The 22,713-nt window shown below is 42.0% G+C and overlaps 1 protein-coding gene and 1 pseudogene across 7 annotated transcripts in view; both read right to left on the bottom strand.

The window, feature by feature from the left end:
• osbpl8 (oxysterol binding protein-like 8) overlaps positions 1-22,713 on the bottom strand; it is a 127,840-nt gene that overhangs the window by 38,141 nt on the left and 66,986 nt on the right. For 3 of the 6 annotated variants that reach the window (XM_085769666.1, XM_085769668.1, XM_085769667.1), the window contains exons 3-4: positions 11,626-11,662; positions 8,827-8,997 (exon numbers count right to left, since the gene is read on the bottom strand). In XM_085769666.1, the coding sequence (XP_085625792.1) occupies positions 8,827-8,997; positions 11,626-11,662 (208 nt within the window). The remainder of the gene's footprint in view (positions 1-8,826; positions 8,998-11,625; positions 11,663-22,713) is intronic. The other 3 variants (XM_085769670.1, XM_085769674.1, XM_085769672.1) reach the window with 1 other exon arrangement.
• LOC146962883 (gamma-crystallin M2 pseudogene) overlaps positions 1-22,713 on the bottom strand; it is a 310,111-nt pseudogene that overhangs the window by 243,705 nt on the left and 43,693 nt on the right. The window lies entirely within an intron of this gene.

Raw genomic sequence — 22,713 nt, 5'->3', positions numbered from 1 at the left:
TTAACACAGGTAATCAGGATGTTCCGTATGTATAATTCAGGTCTCAGAGCTAATTAACCTGCTTATGGAGAAAAAAAGTCAATTTCTGCTGGTTCCAATTGCATTTGAGAGGCACTTGAGAAAAAAAAAATCGACTAAGTATAGCCACTATCTGGGTCATTTTTCAACTGTAGCTGCTGAATCCAAAAGCGAGTATGGCTTTAACCTACTGTAAACATTCAGTCTGCTATCAATCTGTCATCCATCCTCACCTTTTTCTTACTACGGCCTCAAGTCTTTACCGTCTGTATTCATGGTACATACTGTACCTGTTTTATATTTTTGTTTCAAACAGACAGGAATACAATCAGGTCTAAGTCTTACTGTAGCCAGCCTTCTCCACCCCCCTCTCCTCTCCCGCCCCACTACCTCGTGTCTCAGGTGTCTCAGGTGAGCTGCTATCAGATAGAAGGAGTGCTGCTGTGCCCAACAGGCCAACAGAGGATTGAGTGGATCTATAGCTGCCCTGTGGAACAGTCAGGATTACCTGATTTCAGACACCGCGCTGTTTCTATTCGCCCTGAGAAAGAGTCAAGCTGTCAAGATGGTAATGTTGGAAGCAGCTGCCGTGGTATCTGTAAGATGAATCCCCATGACTTCAGTCAAGTCAAGTGACTGTGACTTGTTACAATACTGGTGATCTCACAACCTGTATTTGAGCACAATCATTAGGGCAACTTTTTCATTCGGCCACTACTTTGCTTTCTGGACAAATAATATTAATGATTAAATTAATGATGAATGAATGAAACTACTGATCTGCCAAAGCCTGGATTCAGAAACAGAGCATTAAAAGTCACTGGTCTCAGCTCTGCCCACCTGGACCCACTGTGCTCCACTGAGAAGTCTGGGAGAGGGGAGGTAAAACTACACTGAGATAGTTTTGGTACTTAAAAAAAATCTTGTAAGGATTAACACAAACACAGTAATATTTGTGAAATATACGATTTTTGATATCATGGTCATTTGGACTTTGAGCTTCATGCTATAAGCAAACGTTAGCAGGCTACTGTAGCAAGCTATAACAAGACTGTGAACATAGTAAACGTTATACATGCTGAACATTAGCTTGTTAGCATTGTCATTTTGAGCATGTTAGGCTGCTAATGTTAGCTAAAACTCTTCTCTGCTGTCTTAAAGATGCTAGCACGGCTGTAGGTAGCTAAGATATTAAAGAAAGTGATGTTAAATTCCTTCAGAGAAGCTCAAGCTAGCATCAGATACACTGTGTTGGTTGGTTGAGAAGAAAACAAAACTTTCTGTGCTGATCATCTGTCTAGTTATTCTCCTCAGCTGACCAAAGAAACTTTGACATCACTGTCAGAGGCGCTTGATCTTGCGATGGTCACGTAAGATATTTTGACAGAACAGTGAAACTTTATGAGTCACATGCAGACCAACTATGACACAGTGACCCACCAGCTGCAGTCCACTGGATACCTTGTAATGCAAGTGATACATACAGTGCAGACAGTAGGTCACATGCACACAAACAACTCTAGTCTTACATAAAGGCTCCAAGGAAACCCTGTAAGCCTGGGATTATCTTTAGAACAAAGAGGCTTTTTGAACGCAGTCCTGCAGACATCTTCTGCTGGACTTCTCTCCTCTCAGACTCACGTTGTGACATTCAGGGCCTTTCAAGAATCAACTCTTTTGTCCCTGTCCGTATGACAACTTTAGCGCAGTAAAAGTGATTTTTAAGTTGGCGTGGTCTTCCTTCTGTCCTTCTGAGAGCTGCATCACACAGAAAGAAAAGCACACATGCAGAAGCACGACACGGAGAGGAAGGAGACACCACAGATCAGGGATCTTAAAGGGTTTGATGTGAAGCAGGGACTAAGACAACAGAGGTGTCGAGGTGTTGCTCTAGCCCAAACACTACCAAGCACTACACATGGCAAACTGGTACTGCAATACTGTACCTGGTTTCCCTTCAGGCTAGAACTTAAAGAAAAAGTAGCACCAAGGTCAAGACATGGACGTGTCCCGCACCGCGTTGGAATCAGTCCTACTTTAGATCCACACGGTGTCGGTCCAGACCAGCCTTCGGCCGTCCGAGCAGAGCTCAGGCCCCGCGGCCAGGATATCCTCCATCACCACCACGTCTTCCTGCCGCTTCACCTCCACACACACACACACACACACTCTCCACCGTTATCTACGCTGCATATCACCGCCGTCCAGCCCGGTCCCTCTTAGAGCTCAAGCTCCCAGGGCTCGGCCGCTGATTGGACGGGGCGCAGGCGGAAGAAGGGGACGCTGGAGCGGCAGTGGCTGAGGGTGCATAGGCCCCGCCCCCTCCGTGTGGTTAACTCCGTCTGACAGGGAATAATCCCTGAGGCTGAGCTTAAATCCATGCTGACCCCACCTGCTCCCTCGCTCTTGCACTCCTTTGCTTTTCACCCCCCCTCCTCCCCTGTTCAACTCACTTCCCTTCCATTTACACATTCTTCATCTCTCCATCATCTCTTTTTTTGGTTTTTAATCTCTCATTCAGTTCTCTCACTGTCTCATCCTCGTCCATTAAATCATTAAACTACGTCACCCTCATTCTCCAGCGTCCCAGTACAGGTAGACGTTACATTTACCTATAGAAAGAGGACAGCCAGTCAGCAAAGCGAGAGTGGCTTCGAAGCCTGTGGGTTTATTTTTGTTCTAAGTGAATCATAAAGGGAGTCGGGACCACAGACACCTGAGTCTGTCTGTGCGTACGTGATGATGCAACCCATCTCAGATTAAACTGAATAACCCAAACAACACTCCCACCACGTTATGAAAGCAGTTCAAGTCAGACACAAAGAGGGAACTATAAATAGAGGCCAGTTTGTTTTGATGAGGGAAAGGAAAATAGTTATTAAAGGTGAGTTTCATACAGCTCCATCGTTTAAAAATAATCTTCCACATCAACTATAAAAAAAACATTGTTCAGGGTTGAGAGTTAATATTTAGATGAGATCAATATTAATAAAAAGTTAAAGGTCCAGTGTGTAAAATGAGGGGAAAACAGTGACATCTAGCATTCAGATTCTATTATTTATCTATTAAATAATTCTATTGTTTATTTATTGAAATGTGCTCTCTGGTTGGCTGGATTTTCCATTCCGTACAAACATGGCGGCCCAAGATGGTGACACTCTCTAAGCAAGACCCTTGCTATAAAAGAAGAATTATAAGGCCAATGAAAACCAAACAGATTTTATTTTATAGCGATTATACCCTTATACAAATATATCCATTGGTAGTATATTCAGATTTTGCCACTAAACCTTGATAAATATTACACACTGAACCTTTAAAGGGAATTAAAGAATTGTCGTCCATTCAGTCATGTAGTAATCTGATTATTATTCACCTTGCTTGATCTGAATTTATGATCAGGTTCATCTCATTTAAAAACTGTTTCAGGTCATACAGGGCCTGAGCAGAGTTTAAATCAGTGTTGTGTTTGAATCAGTAGTACCAGTATCAGTTTGTCACAAATACAATGTATTGGTCAGAAGATAGAGACATAGCGAGGACATGGGGAAACTATGTCTCAAATATAAGCTCCAGAGAACTTTTCAGTTGTAAAATGTCATGTTCAGTCTGGCCTGGATGTTTAACTTGAAGGAAGGTGGGTGAATTTAATGCTAACCTGCCCAGGGCAGTCTACTTTGAATTCAGCTGGGATGAGATTGAGAATGTGGGTAAAGTCACACCAGAAGTTATCTCAAGGCCCTTCAAATACAGTAAAGACAGAAAAAACAGTTCTGTAGTAGAGCTCCTCCTCCTCCTGTCTTTATGTTACATGGAGAAAAGAAAAAAGACAGTTGGATATTTTATCAGATTTCCACTATCAAGGTTTAGTGGTTAAGCTGTAGTGATCTTCAGAGGAGAGCGTCACTCTGATATAAACACAGTGGGAGGGAAATACTTAAATGTGTCAAATGGGCATTAATCTACATACTTTATCAATGTGAACATGCAAATTAAAGAACAACAAATCCACAAGACTGATACTGATGTTTCACATTCTGCATCAGAGAGGGCAGCTGCAGTTCTGTTGCAGGTCGAAGTCAGAGGTGAGTCACTTCACTTCAAATGTAATTATGTTTCAACAGACCTTGAGAAAAACCAATCTCTACGGATGGTGCTTATTGTTTGCTGAGCGGCGCTGACTTACTAAAATGAGCCACGGAAATGAAAAAAGGAGAGAGAACTGTCGTTCTTCCCACTTTAGCTGTGAATATTCACACACCTCCTCCAACCTTCTTCTCAAATTCAGAAATAACTCTGTGGGAGCAGCAGTCATCACCCTCCGACTCTAAAATATTCTTTATACTCTGTGATGAAATGTACAAGTGAAGGCCTCATGAAGCATTCAGTCATGACTGCAAAATATCTCACAGAATATTTTAACGCCGGTCAAGAAAAACAAATCAAAGCGCGCTGTGATTGCTTTGACGCAAGACTGAGGGCTTGTTGAACTGAAATCAGTTGCCATGGATACCAATGTCCGGGCTTCACCAAATCAATGAACAGGGAAAGCTTTTAGCTTTTGTTTCCCAGATGCAACTATAGCTAGAAGGTGATGATGCTGGTTCAGTGTTGACATCTCACCTTTACATTCATTGGCTCTTTGTTGCTCATCGTTTTCATTATTACATCAGTGTGATTCACATGGACGCTGAGCAGCTACACAGGTAACAACATGAGCTCCGACTGTGTACGTGACATGAGGAAATCATCACGTCTGAATGCTGGACAGCAGCGATGCAGAGCCTGTCATTGTTATGTATGTGCATGTATGTGCACGCAAACCACATTTACAATGACACTTAAACGCTCCTTGAGTGGAGACGCTGTGTAGCTCATGGATGTGATGTGATGTAGGTGGGTTGGCAAACAACATGAGCAGCCGCTCCATTTCCTGCTCTGCCTGCTCCCTCTTGTGGCGGGAAAGTGACTTACAACTGTAAGAAAACTGGAAAAAACTGGACCCAGCCTGAGCTGCTCCTGCTGCTGCAACAATACAACAAGATTCAACTTGTGTAGCAGACAAATACTGTATAATAACAGATTTAGCCAAAAATATTTACAATATAATTTAAATCCTCACAGTTGAGCATTTAGGCCACAGAAACCAAACACACACATAATGGGTTTACAACCGTCCTTGACCTGCCACCTTGAGATGATCGATACCAGGACCATCAGCAGTCAGTCCAATGTCATGTTTATAACTGGTACTCTTCCAATGTTGATACACAGGAGTGTTCTCTGAAAGCAACTTAAAGGGATAGTTCAAAATTTTAGCAAATTGACCCATTGCCATAATCCCTATAGTCATAGCAGTAGGTTCGTTACCTTTAATTGTCGGTGCAAGCTGTTTTTAGAACGGCAGAGCAGAGCCGTGAGCTGCTCAGAGCTATACGGGGGCTAATGGTATTTCTTGGTTTCCCTTATCAAATACACAATCCAAAAACTGCAAAACACTCTCGTGGACAAGTTGTGACCTGCACATTCACCACGCTATGAGATAATAAAGAAACGTTACAGAGTTGTTTTCAAGGTAAATTCATGCAAAACCGCTGATGTGCGTTCCTGTCGGAGCAGTCTCTGCCTCGAAAACAACTCTGTCTCTTAACGTTGTGTTATTATCTCATAGCGTGGTGAATGTGCAGGTCACAACTTTTCCACCAGAGCGTTGTGGAGTTGTTGGATTGTGTATTTGATGAGTTTGATGAGGGAAAGCAAGAAATCCCATTAGCCTCCGTAGTGTAGCTCTGAGCAGCTCACGGCTCTGCTCCGCCGTTCTAAAAATAGCTCGCACCGACAATTAAAGGTAACGAACCTACTGTTATAACTATAGGGATTAAGGCAATGGGGCAATTTGCCAAAATGTTGAACTATCCCTTTAACAACCACAATTCAAAGGGTTTTAACCTAAACTTCCTCCTTCCTGATCACCACCGGTTTCTGTAGCTACTGCAAAATAAACCTCTTCCATGTCCATCACCAGCAAAATCCAACTGAGATTATAAACTGATCAGGCATAACGTTATGAGCACCGACAGGTGAAGTGAATAACACTGAACAACACTTCATCATGGCACCTGTTAGTGGGTGGGATATATTAGGTGAAGTGAACATGTTGTCCTCAAAGTAGGAAGCAGGAAAAGTGGACAGTGTGAGGATTTGATCCAGTTTAATGAGGACGACTGGGTCTCATGTGCTGCAGCTGCAGCTCTTGTGGGGTTTCCCGGTCTGCAGTGGTCAGGATCTATCAGAAGTGTCCAAGGAAGGAACAGTGGTGAAGCGGCCACAGGCTCATTGATACACGTGGAGAGAGAAGGCTGCATGGCCCGTGTGCTCCCATCCAACAGACCAGCTACTGTTGATCAGACTGTTCATGCTGGTTCTGATAGAAAGCTGTCAGAATACACAGAGCATCACAGTTGGTTGTGTATTTGGCAGCAAAAGGGACCAACACAACATGTATGTCTGTATATAGAAACTGAAAATCAGTTGTCTAACCACAGCAAAGGAGCCACAAGGGGGCACTGCAACATAAGAACAAGGTATGAGCAGTGTGGAGGGTGATGTAAGACCCTGACCAAATCTACCCTTGGGCCTTTTTTTCCCCTCCACAGTCACTCGCGCATCGTCTCTTTGATTTGCTCCTTCTCTGATGTAGGAGGACCTCGGTCAGAGTGTAGTGTGTAATCAGCATCAACAGATCCAGATTCAGCCAGATTCGGATGACCTCTCGAAAGCTAAAGGTTGAAGATAACAGCGTTTTCAAATCGAGGAACACTGAGACTCCGGGGAGCGTTCACAGCTGATTCACATGCTAGTTTCTCACTGTCGCTCCCATGTGTCCACATCAGCTCAGTAAACCACTTCCATATCGCAGAAAACACAAAACCAGCAGATATAAACCAAACCAGGCTGCAGATGTGTGGGCTGAGAACCAGTTAGCATGTCAGTGTGAGTCACTGTTCCTCCACCTGGAGCTGCTGGAAAGGTAAAAACTAAACTAAACAACAGTGGGCCTTTACATATCCAGTGTCACCTCCAGTGTGTAAATCTAAGGAAACACAAACCAAAGAAAAGAGACAAACAAAGCAGGATTACACCGGTTAAGAGGCTCAGGGTCTATGTAGGTCTGCTCGGTGATGCATACAGTGTGATACACTCTGTTTACATGTGGTTAGCGCTCTTATCTGGATCGTCGGACATTCAGTGAGCAAGTGGGTGTGCAGCTTGCCCACACTCACACTGAGCTACGTGGCTGCTGCTGCTGCTGCTGCTGCTGATCCACTCTGTGACCTTTCTGTTATGAGACAGCCATTCTGATTATTCAGCAACCAATTAATATTCATGCCTTTTTCCTTTTTTTCTTTTTATCTCAACTGAGGAGTTCAGCCTTCAGCCGCATTAAACAGCAGCAGCGGCAGCACCAGGAGCTGTGAGGGGATTGGAGTGTATGAAATCTGTCATGTAAGACATTCCTCTCTGAATCGCTGGCATGTTTTTTTTTTTAAGCAACCCTATGCAAATGATGCTGAACTGTGGTGGTGAGTGGAAATTATGAGGTGATGCTGAGAGTACAGAGGAGTCATGAGGAATGTGAGTGTCTATCTAAAGTTGGCTCACATCTGCCATCACTCACTTCATACATACATTTCTTCGAGGGTCAACCGGTTCATTCTGGTTCTCACCTCCATGTGAAACTTCTGCAGGATGCACGATAAGCTTAAGACCCAGAGAAAGAACAACTAAATAAAACACGTTGCTCATTTTCTCGGTTTGAGTGTTGAGTACGTTAATGACTATTATGGAAATATAAAGTGCATTAGTTGATTCCCAGAGGAACAGTTGAAGTTTCCATCGATAGCAAACAGAGAATTCTCACTAACTTGTGGTTAAATGTGCTCATAAAGTGGTGAATTACAAAACACAGGCCTGGTTATCTCAGTGAGAGACATAAAGGCTGTGGGCACGACTTTTTTTTGTTTGTTTGAAAATCTGTTTTTCCTTTCCATCATCTGCAAATGAGACATATGAGCTATAAAACACAAAGACTGGTGTGAGTGCAGGCCATAAAACAACAATTAACAGGATAATGAATTTGTGCAAGTCCTGTTTGAACAGGGATGATGTCTGAATGTCAAATAAGACTGCATATACCCTACTAGCAATTTTATTGCTATATTTTCACATCAGATAACTCTTGTACCTGTTGTTCAATGTGATATTGTGATACAGTATTTCTATGCATATTTAGTTATTTTTCCTTCATTTTCCCCCCTTTTTATGAAGGTAGTTGTAATTTATGTTATTTAAATTCAGGTTTCAGTTGTTAATACAGTACTACTATTTTTTTTTCTTTTTTTCTCTTTCTCTCATCCCTTCGTCTCTCTTTCTCTCTCATTCTCTTTACTTACAGTAATACTGCGTCCTTTACTCTCTCCTGGTCCAAACATCTCACACAAGAAATCAATCACACGCGCACTCACAAACACACACGAAAAAATCGAAGCGCACCTTTTTTTGTCTTGTCTTGTTTTTTTTAATTCTTCTTTTTCTCTGTTTGCCTATTTTAAGTCTTGTTTGTGCTGTGCTGTTGTTTGTTCATCACCTATGTTACACCCCTGTATTATTTGGTTGTGTGTCCTCAGCCTGCATTGCACTCTATATATATATATATAAATAATTCAGGTTTCATGTGTTGTTGCCCGACCAGACAAGTTTTCTGTGCTCCAGTTCGAAGCCTTGAGGTCAGAGAGCCTGTGGTCTTACCGTGGGTGTAGCTGACCCCCGGGCTGAGGCTGGAGGGAGTGGCGATGTGCTCCCTGTTGGGCGTCTGGAGGCCCGCCTCCTTCTCCCTCTCTTTGTCCCGCTCTTTCACCTGGCGCTGGCTCATCCTGCCTGGGGTCAGAAGGACGGTGTCATCACTGCACACTACAGCAGCTGGGGAGGGAGAGAGGGAGAGAGAGATCAGACATGATGGGTCCATCTTCTACTTCAGATCACAGAGCCTCTACCTCCAGCCCTCCTGTCCAGCATCTGCAGCCTCACTTATATAATGTTTGTTTTCATCCAGGCCTCATGATAATGGAGAATACACGTTTCATCTGCACCGACAACCTCAATATGTGTGTTCACCCCTTATCACTGCACCTTGTTTACCAGGTGCTAATGAAGCCGGCGACTGCTGTTGCTATTGCTCTGCAATGTGAACGATGCTTGTTTGACCGAGGACCAAAATAAACCCATGAAATTAAAAAAGTCTGTTTTATCTTTGTTTGTCGAGACAGTCTGAGTTTGTTATGTGGTGGTTATTACTGTAATACTGCTGCTTTGTATGACACACACGTCTCATTCGACTCCAGTGTGGCGCTTTCACCGGACAGATTTTTAACTTCAATTTCACAGATCATTTTCAAAACTACAGCTTACAAATATTTAAAAAACATAATTGCATGTGGGGTTTTGAGCCTCCAGGTCTTCATTTAAGTGCTGGTGGCAAACTAGAATGTACAGTACTGTGCAACAGCTTTAGGCAGGTGTGAAAAGATGCTGTTAACTAAGCTTGCTTTCAAAAACCGAAGTGTTAATAGTTTATCTTCATTAGTTAACACAATGCAGTGAATGAACAGATGAGAATCGAAATCAAATCAATACTTGGTGGTTCCACCCTTTGCCTTAAAAAACAGCAGAACTGGGCTGGTAGGTTGTGTGGATGTAGCCTCCTCAGATCCTTCATGATGTTGAGCTAAGTGCTCTGTGGGGGGGGGGGGCACACCATCACCTCCAGGACTTCTTGTTCTTCTTTACGCTGAAGATAATTCTTAACGATTGTCGGTGCAAGCTATTTTTAGGATGGCGGAGCAGAGCCGTGAGCTGTTCAGAGCTACGCTACGGAGGCTCATGGGATTTCTCATTCAGGTTTGATGAGGGAAAACAAGAAATCCCATGAGCCTCCGTAGCGTAGCTCTGAACAGCTCGCGGCTCTGCTCCACCATTCTAGAAATAGCTTGCACCGACAGTCAGATGCCTCCCTGATGGCATTGCATGATGGATAAGCATTCCTACTTTACAGTATTTTTTCATACCCACCCTAAACTTTTGCACAGTGCTGTATGTACTAAAATTGAAGGCTGACAAGCTACTCTACTACATTTTTCCCACTTTGAAATTACACGTGAATTACTTGAAAGGCGATGTTCCAGTTTTCCACCAACACTTTTTAACAACCTATTTAAGCAAGCACTATCAATCTGTAAAAGATATTAAACTCCTTTTACATGTTCAGATTGTTTGGTATTGGTGTGTGTTCTTATATTTTAGTATCCACATCATAATCCTGCCACGTCAGCTCCTGTCTGACCTATCAGACCGCGGTGTGTGTTCAGCACGTGAGTTGTTGTGGATGTGTAAATGCAGCTGTGCGTACATGTGTGTGTGCTCTTTCATCTGTGTGCGATCACTATATTTACACCCTGACATACTTGCCAGCACCAGTGAGTCAGGTGACTGTAGCAATGAGGACGGTGGTTAGGAGAAACACACACAAACAGGAGCAAACAGAGGCGTGAACACCGTATGGAGCGACACACTTTTTCCACACACGTAGTTTCTATAGGCTCAAATTTGGGTCAAACAGGTTCTGAACTCATGAAGTGACATGTTTGTGAGTTTCTTTTTGTAAAAAAAACAAATAAATAAATAAAAGAAATTCCTATATAATGAAAATAAATCAAATACTTGGCTAGCCTGCTGATGGCTATGATCCAAAACTAACTCTAGAGAAGCAGCACAGCAGCAGACAAACAGCTGGTGTGAACGTGCACCCATGTGTCAGCCTCACTAGCTCATCCACACACACACACACACAATGCAGGCAGTGTGTTCTTAGAGTAAAAGTTTGTAGATGTAGATGAGCTTTTTTTTAAACCTGTAAATCTAAATCTAAATAAATCTGCATAAGAATTAGAGTTTATCCATAAAAAAGTAGCAGCTCCACCAGCCCCCTGAGTTCTACACAGATGTTCACACTCTTCTCTCATTGTGACTTTGTGAAACCTCACCAACACTTTATCCACAGTCTGTTTTGTACAAACTTACATTTCTCTGGAGATGTATTTTACATAATTATTACAACAAACTTTGGAATTATTTGTGAAGTTTAAAGAGTTTTAAAGAGATTAAAGGTCTGAGTCTTTAAAATGGCAAGATGGTAAAACACTAAGGAGAAGGCAGACCATGTTTTTAAATGAGCCTGGTGTGGTGCAAAAACAGACAAACAGGCTGCAGAACAAAGAAAGAAGTTAATGTCACAAGAAGAGTCTGTATGCAAATTCTGCTCTGTGACAAACTGCAGGTAATGGTTTATTAATGAGGCTGGACCTTTGATGGAGAAATGAAGGTGCTGGATAAAGCAACAACTAAATAACACACTTCAAATAAGCATTCATGTATGTCCTTTAAGTCCTACATGAAACACACACACTCCCTTATGTTCAATCAACCCCTGGCCCCTTCCCATGACTGTGTGCACTGGCCCTTAGCCCTTCCTCTGAAAGGTCACTGGCTTACCGGAGGTGGCATGGTGCTCTCTCAACTCTGCGTGGGGCTAGCGGGGGGGAAAGGGTGGAGACAAGGAAAGAAAAAGAAAAAGAGGAGGGGGGAAAAATAAAAGTAGGTAGTAACCAAAAGAGCAAGACAGAAAGTGAAAGGGTTTGAGAAAGTGTGTGATGATGAGGATTTATGAGACGGTGCGTGGCAGAAGGTGGGGGGGGGCAGACGTCCATCGTGTGGTGTTGACCAGATGTTGGCAGTGGTGGGTTTGCGTGCGGCAGGGTTGGCAGCATCAGCAACAGCAGCAGCAGCAGCAGTGGAAGAAGCCGCAGCCACACAGGACGACAACAAATGATATATGTAAAAAAAGACAAAAAAAGAGGAGACAAGAGACAGAAAACAAAAGAACAAAAATACACATTAGTTTAAACTAAACTAAACAGACACAACTTGACACAAAACTGGCAACAGATCGAGGCAGTGGGAGGGGGCGAGGACAGAGGTCATACAAGAGGATAAATAAGCTGCCATTAGCGGCAGCACACACACTTACACACTTAATACAATAGTTCACCTGGAGACACATAATGAATGCTGTCGACTTAACTGACATGGAAATGACTGTTATATCCACTCATAAGGCCAACAGAATAATTACACAGCATCTAATGTGGTGTTGCAGACAACTATTATTGTCACGAGTTGTTCAGCTCAGTATAATTCCCAGGTATCCCTATCTATTTGTACACACACACACACACACACACACACACACACACACATACGTATATATATATTACATATATATTGTCACACTTAGCACTTAATAGGCTATTAAAACGAAGAATTGTCTAATATTAGACAAAGATAACCCAAGTAAATTTTATGGCTTGAGCAGGCGGGCCCCATATGAGAGTCCTAAAGAGTCCTTGCTGCAGCAGGCCCCGGTTCGAATCCCGTATCCGGCGGTCCATTGCTGCATGTCATCCCCCCTCTCTCTCTGTCTCTCTCCATTTCCTGTCTCTCTCAACTACCATCAAATCTCCATTGTTTTTTTTTCTTTTAACACATGAACACACGAAACATGGAAGTGGCGACTCAAAGACTCTGGAATCTCTCATTACAGGTGGCAGCCCAACGTGTGTGGGGATCATGAATGAAAGATCATGTAAATATTTGATTTGCAAGTTGATTCATGGTGTGTGCCCTTAAATTTTCTGCCTGTGCTCCTAAAATATTAAGTTAGGGGCCACTGTGCTCTTAGTAAAAATAGTTAGTCTGGAGCCCTGAAAGCCCAAAACATATATTTAAAAAAAAGAAACGACTGAAACCATTTATTGACTATTGATGCTAATGGACTTTCACTTAAATTACTTGATTTATCAGGAAACTTCAGCTCCAGTTTAAACTGAACTTAATGAGTAACATCAATTTCATCAAATGTGGACATTAAAGGAGACATATTCTGTCCCCTTCCCACAAATTAAATAGTTCCCAGGCGTCTTAAAGACATGTCTGTGACATGCTTCGTTCAAAATACCCCAAGGATCAAACGTCACAGCTCATTTCATCCTCTCTAAACAGCCCTGTTCAGAACGGCTGGTTTCAGTGCCTGTCCCTTTAAATGCAAATGAACCACTGCTTGCCCCGCCCCTTCTACTGGTACCAGGTAGGGGTGGGGTTATGCAAATTCGACAACTAGTTACATCACTAGAAGACAACTGAGGGAACAGCTCCTAAAACCAAATGGATTTCAACCTAGGGAGCCAAGAAGTGATATTTCCATAATATGTCCCCTTTAAGTATGCATTGAATCTGCAGCCCACAGACCACAGACACGTAGTTGTTGTTATTATACTGTTTTCTAGTCTGCTTGGGGGACACATGCACAGCCCACCCACCCACCCACCCATCACTGTGTAGTTGTAATTGTAGAAAGTACAACAGCAGCCATGCTCCATTTGTTCTGCAGTCACTTTAAGGTCACTGTGTGATAAGACGCTGCCAGACAAGACAGAGCAGCAGTGAGATGTGTCATCAGTAGTAGATGTCACCTAATTATGTAATGTGGTCCAATTCACTGAGCAGCAACGGTGCCTGTGATTGGCCAGATGTTGGGTCCCTCCCTCCACCTGCTCCTGTGCACAGCCGAGGGCAGGACGCAGCTAAACAGGCCGAGAGCACTAACTGCACTGTTTCTATCTAGGGATGTCACGATAATAGATTTTCTCGGTGCGATCATTGTCAGAAATAATCATGGTATTACGATTATCACGATTATTATGCATTAATTAATTTCACAACACTATTAATGCGTAAAATCAAATATAGTTAAAATATACATTACTAATTATAAAATATTTAAAATAACTATTCAAATATGACCAATTATTAACCCGCCAGGGGAAGTGTATGAAATATTCAAGTCATTAATTGTCATCAATACCAAATAGTTAATAAAAGTTAATTTTAATCTTTTTTTATTAATTACAAATGACACTCTAGCATTTAAATTCCTACCAATTCAATGCTACGTTAGGAAAATGGACCACTATCTGTGCATTTACCTTTACTTTGGCGTTCATACATAATCTTTTTTTGGAAAGTGACGGTATTTAGGAATCTTTGCGATCAATTAATTGTGGCGTTAAATACAGCGATTAATTGTGAAAACAAGTAATTGTGACATCGCTATTTCTATCCCCTCACATCCACTACTCCCCCTCCTCCGAAGGATGCTGGACTCATACTGGTTTGCATGAAAGCGTCCGTTCAACACGGTCTTTCATTTACGCCTGATGACAATCCGTAGACGTCACAGTTAACCCAGAAGGGCGGATCATTTAATCCCCACCCACAGGCCAAACACAAACACAACCACGGCTTCTCGGCGAGGTGAAAGAGAAAACAATGCCAGTGATTGGATATTGCTCGGTTAATCAGGAAGGGGAAACGGGATGGCCTCGTTCTGATTGGTTAGGACCTTGAGAGCCCCCGGCTGAGAGGATAGACAACGGCGAGAGCTGCTTACAACAATAAGGCGAACGGATTAGAAGCAGTCACAGAACGTCAGAGGTCACTTAACAAGGCTTTGTGGAGAAGAAGAGTGCTTTTCTAATTTAATCTTGGCTCAGTCCATTGTCTCTCGCAGCGGGGGGGGAAGCTCAAGTTTCACTTTGGCCACGCCCTCTCTGTTGTTGCAAAACACTGAGTCAGAAGAGCACAGGGGTCAGAGGGGGTGGGGTCCCAGATAGTTCCTAGATAGCTCCTCATTTATACTCCAGGGATTCAAACTCTGTATTACAGCGCTGCCATCCACGACCACAGTCTCATCTAGTCCTGAAATAAACCATCTCACAGTCTCTGGTCCGGTTCAACAAGAGGCCAACCTCTCTGAATGACAGACTGACGGGTGAATCCAGGGTAGAGAAGTCTTACCTGATGATTAGAGCTGATTAATTATGCAGATGAGTGTGCAGAGTGGGACAGAAACTCACAGTGAGACAAAGTAAAGAGCAATGAATCATCTCCGAGTGTCACTGGCAAAAAATACGACCGTAATTATCATTTTTTGGGTAGAGTGTAATGAGAGGGCTGTGTTAGTGTCTGAAAAGCTTCCTTGACTCCTGATTGACAATCAAACAACAGAGACTGGTGTGTAACTCCACTGTGAGGATGGGGGGGGGGGCAGATCTACATTCAAGACTAAGCAAAGGGGGGTTAATAATAACTGGTTCATCTAACTAATAATAGCACTGATGGATGAACTGTTTCATTGACTTTTATATGTTTTGCACAACCTGACAGTGCATGATGGAAACTCTCTGTGTCCTTTAACAACTTAAATGAAAGTTATTTCCCTTGAAAGTAATTAGGTGACAGGCTCAACTGGAAAACCAAGCTAAATACTGTACTGTAAATGTTTAGTGGTGTGACTTAACAGTTATTGATTGGACTAAAGAGATTTTCTAAAGGTCAGTGGATGTGCCATAGTTGCTTTGACAGTGTAAAAGCAATAATTAAGTCTATTTCCTCTGGTTAGAAACCTGCAAAGACCTGCCAACATTTAGCTTCTGTCAGCATTCACACCCAAGTCAACATCAATCAATATTTATCTGGTGCGGTTACGATCAGCAGGGATATAAATGTCGATTTTCAGAGTGGAGACGCTGTTACACATCTGTCACCTGTCCAGCATGGTGCTGCTGAACCAGAGGGGCTGTCACCACGCAGCGTTCTGCAGGGAAAGAGAGAGCTGCTGCAGCCGCAAAGTCTAAAACCACCCAGTCACTGGTAGAAACATCTCACACTGAGGCTCTGATGAGGTGGGATGGATCTGTTCTACCAGTTTGTACGATGGCTGGTAGTCAACTGTCTCTCTCCACTGTGTGTGTGTGTGTGTGTGTGTGTGTGACGATGTCGCTCCTTCCAGGTGTGTGTGTACTCAGTCTGAGCAGAAAGGTAAACTTGACTTGTAGTGGAAGAAGTGGTCAGTCAGCTTTTATCAGCTGGTTTCCCTGCATTTAAAAAACCTGCTTATAAATGCGAATTTGAATTTCCCTACAGGTATTAATAAAGTATTCTTTGTTGTTTTTGTTTTTTTAATTTATCAAATTTAGTTCAGTAATGTCACATTTTTAAAGGAGCAGTCCCCCGTTGTGTTTTACTTGAATTAACTTGCAATGTTTTACTGTGTAGATGTAAATGATCCAGTTTATTTTAGTCAAGTGGTTTCTAGACAGGAAAGTGCAGCTTCATATCACTCTGTAAAATGCAAGTAATGATCCTGAATGGAAAATACACAGTATCATTATCACAATTATTTTAGTTTGAAAGATAATAGATGTATTTTACATGAGGTTAAAACCTATACATTCCACTATATACCTCACTAATTCAAAAAGCTAAAAAGTTCAAATGTGCTGACTGAAATAGTACACACACACACACACACACACACACACACACACACACACACAGGAGAGGGGGAGTGGGCAGATAAGAACAAGATCAGCTGCTTCCTGTTAATGATTCTTTCTCTTCCTTTTTAACGCAGCAGTGTGTTGGGGGGTTAGGACGACTGAGGCAGAGCTACAGACACAGCTGAGAGCAGAAGACAGACCAGAGTGTGTGCAAACAAGGACGGAAGATACGTTCAAGATGAAACTGTGTGTGTGATCCCATTAAAAAACCGTTGTTGCCAGCGATAGTCTAGTCAGCGTGTGCTGGAGGAACTCAAGGTGGCACTGGAACAAACTGTCCTGAGGTCTGTGAGAAAGACACACCGGCCAGGAGAGAACAGTGCATATACATTTAGAAATGTCACTGCCAGTGATCAGAGCTGGCAGTGTGAGTACCGAGTAGGCAATCTGCTCATCGCTTACAAATTATTACCCTGTTAACCTACAGTAGGATTTCAAAAATGGCATGTTAGAGCACAGTCTAGCATCGGGTCAAACTACATAATCATATCATGGTTCGGCTTTTTCGTAGTGTTAAACAGTTTCGGGTCAGACAACATGGCTTTTTGCTGTGTAAAAGCATTTTTGGATTGAGCCTCAAACTTTCAAACCTTTTACAAGAATCTGTGCTAGTTCCCTCGGGGTAAGCCGTCGGGACGGAGACGACAGGTGTCATCAAGTCTGTTAGAAAATAGAAATCAAACGTTCTGAAACCTTTCGAGCTATTTCCTGAGACGATGCGAGGCAGAGAGGAGCAGAGTCACCAAATTGTAGTGTGGACTAATGAATAAGCACCGCTAATGACTGAAAACAAATAAAAAATTCTCCTCTAAAGCAGCCGGGGCATTACTCAAAATGCCCATGCGAGTAATGCCCATGCCTACAGTAGAGTCCAGCAGCCGTAACAATATGTTACTGAACATGACCACAGGTCTCAGAAGTGACGTCATCAACATCAATACAGAGAACAAGGCCGGACACAGAAGGTGAGCAAACCTGAACCTTCTGTGTTTGATTAAGGCCAAGTCGGAAAATAGACTCAAAGCAAATAGACTGAGAGTAAAAGCTCACGCATGGAGATCCTGAGGTCTGAGCCACAGTGTGGGACTATATGAAGTGGATCCTGGATCACAGGATTTGTCTGACTGAGGGCTTTTTGTTGTACCTGGGAGGTGATGTTGTGTACTGTATGTATTAGTACACTCACTGGCAGTTGTAAAACTAGGTTGGATTGAGTCTGAAGCACAGGTGTGAAAAGACAAAAGCAGACAGAAGAGTACTGGTGTTAAGTCATCTGTGTGTGTTGCTGGGTTTTTTCCTTTATTTTTGACAGAAGCTGGTTTCTTTTCCATATGTCTGTAGAAATCATTTTACCATCGATATCTGTGCTTTTGTCAGTGTACTGCGAAGCTACTGTATGTTTCTGCATTTCTTGGACGTTTGGCATCTTTTCAATCAGCGGGAAAAAAATCACAAGAGTCACTCAGAGTCACGTGTTGTAAGACACATTAAAATGACAGATCCGATAGTGACAGACTTTCATTGATTCTCAGTAACAGCGATAGAGATCTGTGCATCTTGACAGTTTGGCCTGGTGACCTTTGGAGTATTTGTAGTAATCAGTGAACAGTTGTGGCTGAAATACTAGAAAGTTTGGAAAAAGCTAGTATCAGTCACACATAACTGCTCCCTCAGCTTCTTTTGATTTTCACCTCTGACTTCTTATTCTTAAGACTGAACATCATTCATCCAGTAAGGAGAAGAGAGTGCTTTCTTCTGGCCAGCTTGGTTACTACAGGGACAATAAGTTCATAATGAGCGCTTTAGTTAACACTTTATAATAAGTACACACTATTAAGCATTAATAAATACTGAATTCTTCATTTATAACACATTAATACTATTATAAATAAAGTTAGTGCTTATCAATGATGAGTAAAACATTTGTAACTGTGTTTATAAACTACATACTAATGAGTATTCATGTGTTATAAATGATGAATTCAGTATTTAATGCTTAACTAATGCTTAATAGTGTGTACTTATTATAAAGTGTTACCATAAAGTAAAGTAAACCTGTGGTGGACGGGCAGGTTGCAGGTAGTTTGGAGCTTAGTCAGCTCACACTGTTTTCTGAACATTGCTAAAACTCGTCAGCTCAGTATTGACATGCATTAGAGTTTCAGTTTGCTCATCAGCGGTGAGTCTCTGTTCCTGATCCAGCTGATCAAACTGATAAAATCCTGTATCGACACAGATGATCAGGAGTGAAGCTCTGACTGTTTACTCCGCTGTGACCTCTGACTTTCTTCATTAGCACAGCACATCTGACAGAAATCCAGTGTGTGGTATATTGTGAAGAGGCAGCAGGATGTCAGGTAGCGGTAGCAGACCTGTGAAGTCATTCTGTTGCCTGACGTCTCTGGACCATCACAGGTCATCTCTCTCTCTCTCTCTCCATTTGTGTCACTCACTTTGTGTACAGTTTACTCAGCATCATCATTGCTGCTTACTGCAGTTTCACACTGGAACACCATCATGTGAGCTGCCACAGCCAACGTCTATCAAAGAGACCTGTGGACTTAAAGGGAAAGTTCAACATTTTGGCAAATTGGCCCATCGTCTTAATCCCTACAGTTTTAGGAGTAGGTTCGTTACCTTTAATTGTCGGTGCAAGCTATTTCTAGAACGGTGGAGCAGAGCCGTGAGCTGCTCAGAGCTATGTTACAGATGCTAATGGGATTTCTTGGTTTCCCTCATCAAACTCATCAAATACACAATCCCAACAACTCCAAAACGCTCTGGTGGACAAGTTGTGACCTGCACATTCACCACGCTCGCCCGTCGGGGGCAGTTGTTCGGCAAGCAGTCTCTGCATTTGCCTCGAAAACAACTCCGTCTCGTAATGTTCCGTTATTATCTCATAGCGTAGCTCTGAGCAGCTCACGGCTCTGCTCCGCCATTCTAGAAATAGCTTGCACCGACAATTAAAGGTAACAAACCTACTGCTATGACTATAATGATTACGGCTATGGGCCAATTTGCCAAAATGTTGAACTATCCCTTTAAAAAAACTACACAATCCACTTAAAGGATGGCTGTTGCATATAAATTGATGTCCACAAGTTATATAAGCTATGACATAGTAACATGTTTTCTATGCCACTGATATATGTGCTCCTCCATTTTGGATTCTCTGGCTCTTTGTGCCCCTAAAGGTGAACCCTGCTCAAACAGTTCTGTCCTATAATGGCTATACCTATATATATAAACAAACAGATTGAAGTACTGTATACTGTAATAATAGTCAAATCATGCACAGGAACATGAACATTCATAAGTAAACTACAAACAACAGAGAGTATCCCCCATCAGGAAACGCTGCCTTAAACACAGCTCACGCTCTCTGCCCCTGAAAAGATGAGGAGTGCTTACGCTGGATAAAATGCCATGACATATTACATAATGTTTAAACATCACTCGCAGCAGATTCCTGACCCACTTTCTATTCAGTAGCAGGGAAAGAGGAGATAATAACAACAACTTTTTTCTTCTCTTTTCCCCTATGTCTGAAAGGCACCTTTTCCTTTTGCCGTTTATTCAGCTCGGAATCAAAACACTTTGTTCAAATACTGAAGGGACTGTCCTGTGTTTTCAAGACAGAAATATCTAACTATCTAGCTTCTAACAAATCCCCCCAACAGGATCTGTGGGGAAGTTGACATAAGAGGTCATACTGCCATAAAAATAACTAATGGAGATTGAAGAGACTAAAAAACAAGATAAAGGATGTGGAAAAAGAAGGAGAGTGACGTCTTTGTAGGTGCAAGACAGCTGATGAGTCACCACCCGTAGCTGTTTGTTGTTTCACAATAAAACAGAACAATGAAGTAAATGGAAATGAAGTAATCCTTCACATGTTTGTGACTGATCTCGTGGTGTGCCTTTACAAACAATCATCTCAGAATAGTCCTGTCTCAGCCAGCTGCTCAGTTTAGAACAATCTGCCATATTCCACCGTTTGTGGTGAACTCTGATAATCAGTTACACTCACATGCAGATGGCTGTTGTTTTAAGCTTTGTTTTTTGCTGTTAGCAATAGATGGAAAACTTTTCTCTGTTGCTAGATGAACAGGTGGTTCGATAAAGTTCTTGTTGGCCTTTAACTTTTTGTTCTTTCCACCATCGTCTACTCCAGTGATCACAGTTTTCTTTACTCCACCGTTCTCTTAGTCAATGTCATCGATTGTGGCGTCTTATCATGGCTGCCCTATAGACCTCAGCAAAAATTACTTCATCATCATTTTTTCCAGTGAAAATCAAATAGAAAAACGCTGACTCCAAGTGAAAATGAAACTTATATAACAATCACAATATCTGCCCAAATAATCACAATCTGCAGTATGTTTGGTCCTGATGAGAGAGCTGAACCATAACAATGAGCTGAAAGATAAATACTTTAATGCCAAGTGTTTTATATTTTCATACAGTTTTTGAGACCTACATCATCAGTGTCATACTTCTTCTTCTAAAGAATCTTCTGGATACAATATAAAATTTAAATACTTAAACGGTGAGCAATACATTTTAAAAATGCCAGATGTATCAAGTATGATATGAAAATTTAAAAAATATGCAAATTGCTATTTTCTTTTTATTCCAAATTGTTTGTCAGGTCCAATAAAGACTCCAGTTAGAATTTTCTGTCAATCATTTGATGGTTTAGGCTTTAAGGGGTTAAAACAATGTAAAAGTGAACCAGCTGATAAGTGTCTATAGGTTTGTGATGCACGGTCAATATAAAAATACTGATTAGAGCGGTGCCACATAAATAAACATAAGTGAAATGTAATGTATTCAGTCTTTTGACCACAGAACATTTACACTGTGTTTAAGTATTAACATGTATTTAAACTCCTTAAAGTTAAATAGCTGAATGTAAAATGTTGAGTTTGTATTGTCAGTGTGTGTGTGTGTGTGTGTGTGTGCCTCTCTGGGAGTGACTGTGCAGCCTCGTAGGTTAATGAGAAAGTCTCTTGGCTTAAACACACTGTAATGAAGTTTCTCCAGCAGCTGTTCAGTGTTTACAGAGACCAGCTAAGAGCTTTGATATTCCTGCTGCATGTGTGATGGGATAGTACATTGTCTGTACTAAATTAGCAACAGGATTTCAAGGGGTGAGGCAATGCGGTTTGCATATTTCAAAGAACTTTATTCAAATTCAAATAAAAAAACAAACAAACAAAAAAAACTCATTCCGTTTACTAGATTTCAAGACGCAAACTCCCATCGTTTATGGTAATTCTAATTAGTCTGATGAAAATGTGTGGAGCTGTATTCTCTGAAACAAAACCCACAACTTGCATATAAATTGAAGATCCTCTTTTTATAGTTTCCAGGAAGCACACGGCACAGGATGCGATCACCTTTCATTCTCCGAGGCCACATTAAGCAACCTGATAGCAGCTAAGGTCTGGTCAGGACGCCCCGATCCGCAGCTTTCTGGCCCAGATGCTGCTCTGCTCAGTGGCCACCAACTGTTTAATTTAAGGACTAATTCTCTAAAAGGGTGAGTCACCGCAGACTGCAGACTGGTTTCAAGGTGATGTAGCTTCGGCTGGCAGCAACAGGGAGGCAGCCATACTTTCTGAGAGAGCAGGAATTAGACGGCCCTGAATTCAGCTAACGACCAGCTAAATGAGCGCTAATGTCATGTTTCAATAATGTAACATTGAGTCTTTAATTAGTCCCAGACGGAGGAAATCTGCAGTGGATATGTAGCACTAATGAAATGCATTAAAATGAAAAACCTAAACTAAAAATGATTCAAGATAAATAATAATTACCCTACATAGCACAGGATAGCAATATAACATTTAAGGGAAACATGAAAATAACATAAAGGTGATGAAAACAGTTTTTAAAGGGATAGTTCACTCAAAAATGAAATCCTCCGTGTCTTCTCTGAGTTACAGCGGGTCTCCATGCAGCAGTGCATGTCCATGACGGTTGCAAATAGATACCACTTTTCTTCGTAACAAAAAGACACACCAAAAAACATCCAAATACCTCCATGCTGCTCGTATGTAATGTCTGTCTTGTATTGAAGCCCGGAAATGCGAAATTGTTCAAACAAGCTTGAAAT

Source organism: Trachurus japonicus, chromosome 23 (assembly GCF_045865225.1).
Source record: "Trachurus japonicus isolate A0001 chromosome 23, Traja_1.0".
Taxonomy (NCBI): Eukaryota; Metazoa; Chordata; class Actinopteri; order Carangiformes; family Carangidae; genus Trachurus; species Trachurus japonicus.
The sequence above is the reverse complement of the archived record's forward strand: the minus strand, read 5'-3'. Positions and strand labels throughout refer to the sequence as shown.